Below are 2,795 nucleotides of genomic sequence, written 5' to 3' on the forward strand. Positions count from 1 at the left end.
ACTCGTCTCTTAGTCCTGCCTCATTCCAGCGCCCACCCACCCACTCCCTCCTCAACCCCTCCCATTTTCATTCCGGCGTCGCTCAGCCCCACCCCTCACTCAGTTTGCCCCTCCCACTCCCGTAGTTTCCTCCCTTCCTAAGCCCCGCCCCTCCTTAAGCCTCGCCCACTTCCCCATCTCTTTCGCTTTGGCTCCGCCCCACATCCCCGCCCACTCTCCAGCCCCTCCCAAGCCCCACCCCACGTTGGTCCCGCCCAGCGGAGGGTCCGCCCTCACCTCCTGTTCTCCCTGGGTCCAGGCGATGCCTCCGTCACCAGCCACGCGGAGCAGCCCCAGCCCGTCCTGGCCACCAGGGACCCCAGGGAGGCTCACGTGGAAGGTCTCGGCGGCCCCAGCCGGATCCAGCCGCTCCAGATCCATAATGTACTTGGCCATGAGCGAGTGCCGGTCGGCCTGGCAGGCGGCCACGCGGCGCAGGGCCCTGCGTACTGTCCTCCGAATACGCCTCCGCGTCACGAAGCTCAGGCCCTGGATCAGGTCGCGCAGGCTTGGGGGCAGGCAGGCCTTGTAGCTGCGGGGGTTGGAGGGGAGGGAGCCGGTCTTCAGCGTCGGGAGGAGTCACCGCGGGGACACACACAAACCCAGGCTTTAGGCCAGGGGCTGGGGTGCGGCCCCAGTTGGAGTAAGAGGCACATACAGACTCTCATTCAGGGTCAAGTATGGGGACAGGACCTCAGAGTAGGGGAGGGCCATTGGCACCCACAGGTCGGACAGGGACCCCACAGGCCTTTTAGCTGGGGGAGGTCAGGTGTCTTTCGAGCTGGAGCCTGGAGGTGGAGAGGGCTGGGTTCGTGGGAGGCCCTGGGTCATGGGAACACCCTGAAAGCTTGCAGGGGAGCTCCATTTTGGGAGCCCGGCAAAGCCCCAAAGGAGCCCACGTTGTTCAGTCCCAAGCAGAGGCCGTCCCCACAGTCTGGTGGCTCTCACCTGACAGTCTTCAGCAGCTCTCCTGGCCGCTGGGCCTGCTCTCGCGCCATCCGGGCCAGGTCCAGCACGGCCAGGCTGAGACACTCACCCTGCTCCTTGAGGCTGAGGCCCACAGCGAGGCGCCCACTCACCAGGTCACTGCGGTGCTGGGGGGCCGCCACAGGGAGCATCAACTGAGGCAGCCCAACTTCAAGCCCTGAAGACCCCCCAATCCTGGGCTGACCCCCACCCCTGGACTGCCACAGGGAGGGTCAGACGAGGCCCCACCTGATTGCAAGCCAGCCCTGATGTTGTCCCTCGGGCCCCCAACCCCTGGGTCAAACCCCAGGTGGAACCCCACCTGGGCAAAGAGGTGCTCCAGGACTGGCAGGTCAAGGATAGCGCTGGCCAAATCCTTGCGTAGCCCGAAGCGGTGGCACTTGTCCAGCCCAAACCAATTGGGGAAGTAAAAACTGTTAGGAGAGGAGAGAACCCTGGGATGAAAGTGCAACCCAGCCTCAGTAGGAGTGACAGTATGGTGGTGGGGCGGGGAGGGGGGGACAGATTCTGCAGAGGCCTCACAGAGCCCAGCATGTACCTTTAATTTGCTGTGTGACCTTGGGCAAGTGACCCACCCTCTCTGTTCCGTTTCCTCATCTGAGAAATGGGTAGTGATCATATCCTCCCTGGGGCGGGGGTATGGGCACCTCGAAATGCAAGGAGATGATAAAATTGTACAATCCCTGGAGGCTGGGGGGGGCACTTCCTACCGAATCCTGTAGAGCAGGACTTGGGTGCTGGCATCCTCCACGGAGAAGATGTGGCTTGGGGGGAACCAGTAGGACAGGTCCTCCGTGGCCAGAGCAAAGAGGGAGTGGTACACAGGCAGGATGCCTATAGGGGACGGTCCCATCAGCTCCCTCCTGAGTCACCCCATCGGTGGCTTCATGAGTGCCAGGATCATACCCAACTATCCAGATCCTTCCATACCTCAAGAGATGACCAGCTGTTCCCTTCATGTGCTGTCACACCTCTCAGTCTGCACAGGCCATTCCCTCTGCCTCAGAGGCTCACCCTGCACACCCTTCTCCATTACCAAACTCCTACTCATCCCCCAAAGCCCCAGCTCCAATGCTGACTTCTGCAGGCAACTATTCCAGCTCCCAATCTTGGCCCCACACAGCCCTATCCTTCCCTCTGGCCCGATCTACTAGGGATGCACTCACCGCTGGCCTTGGCAGCCTGCACGCACAGGTCCTCAGCCAAGTGGTCCCCAAAGGAGAAAGATAGGCGCTGGGGGGGCCCGGGGCCCCGAGCGGGCAGTAGCACGTGCAGGGCACCAGCCTCCGTGGACAAGAGGCTGCAGGAGCGCTGAGGGATCAGGGGTGTCTCCTCACTCGGAGGTGCCATGAGTGCAACTTGCCTGGGCCACAGAGAGAAAAAGCCCTTCAGTCCTGCTCAGAGAGGACTGGACTTCTGAGCGGGGAGGGCATGGAAAGGAGTAATGGAGACCAGGCACGGTGGCTCATGCCTGTAATCACCGTATTTTGGGAGACCAAGGCAGGGGGATCACTTGAGGTCAGGAGTCTGAGACCAGCCTGGCCAACATGGCAAAACCTTGTCTCTAAAAAGTGCAAAACTTAGCCGGGTGTGGTGGTGTGTCCCTGTAATCGCAGCAACTCAGGAGGCTGAGGCAGGACAATCACTGGAACCCGGGAGGCGGAGCTTGCAGTGAGCCAAGATCATGCCATTGCACTCCAGCCTGGACAACAGTGAGCCTCTGTCTCGTAAAAGAAAGGAAAGGAAAGGAAAGGGAAGGGGAAAGGGAA

At 61.4% G+C, this 2,795-nt stretch overlaps 1 protein-coding gene across 1 annotated transcript in view; it reads right to left on the reverse strand.

The window, feature by feature from the left end:
* JAK3 (Janus kinase 3) overlaps window positions 1-2,795 on the reverse strand; it is a 31,542-nt gene that overhangs the window by 18,788 nt on the left and 9,959 nt on the right. Inside the window, exons 2-6 of the mRNA XM_011991205.1 lie at window positions 2,193-2,389; window positions 1,737-1,860; window positions 1,328-1,439; window positions 988-1,133; window positions 239-571 (exon numbers count right to left, since the gene is read on the reverse strand). Coding sequence (XP_011846595.1) covers window positions 239-571; window positions 988-1,133; window positions 1,328-1,439; window positions 1,737-1,860; window positions 2,193-2,389 — 912 coding nt within the window. The remainder of the gene's footprint in view (window positions 1-238; window positions 572-987; window positions 1,134-1,327; window positions 1,440-1,736; window positions 1,861-2,192; window positions 2,390-2,795) is intronic.

The sequence above is a fragment of the Mandrillus leucophaeus genome, unplaced genomic scaffold, assembly GCF_000951045.1.
Source record: "Mandrillus leucophaeus isolate KB7577 unplaced genomic scaffold, Mleu.le_1.0 Scaffold11, whole genome shotgun sequence".
NCBI lineage: Eukaryota > Metazoa > Chordata > Mammalia > Primates > Cercopithecidae > Mandrillus > Mandrillus leucophaeus.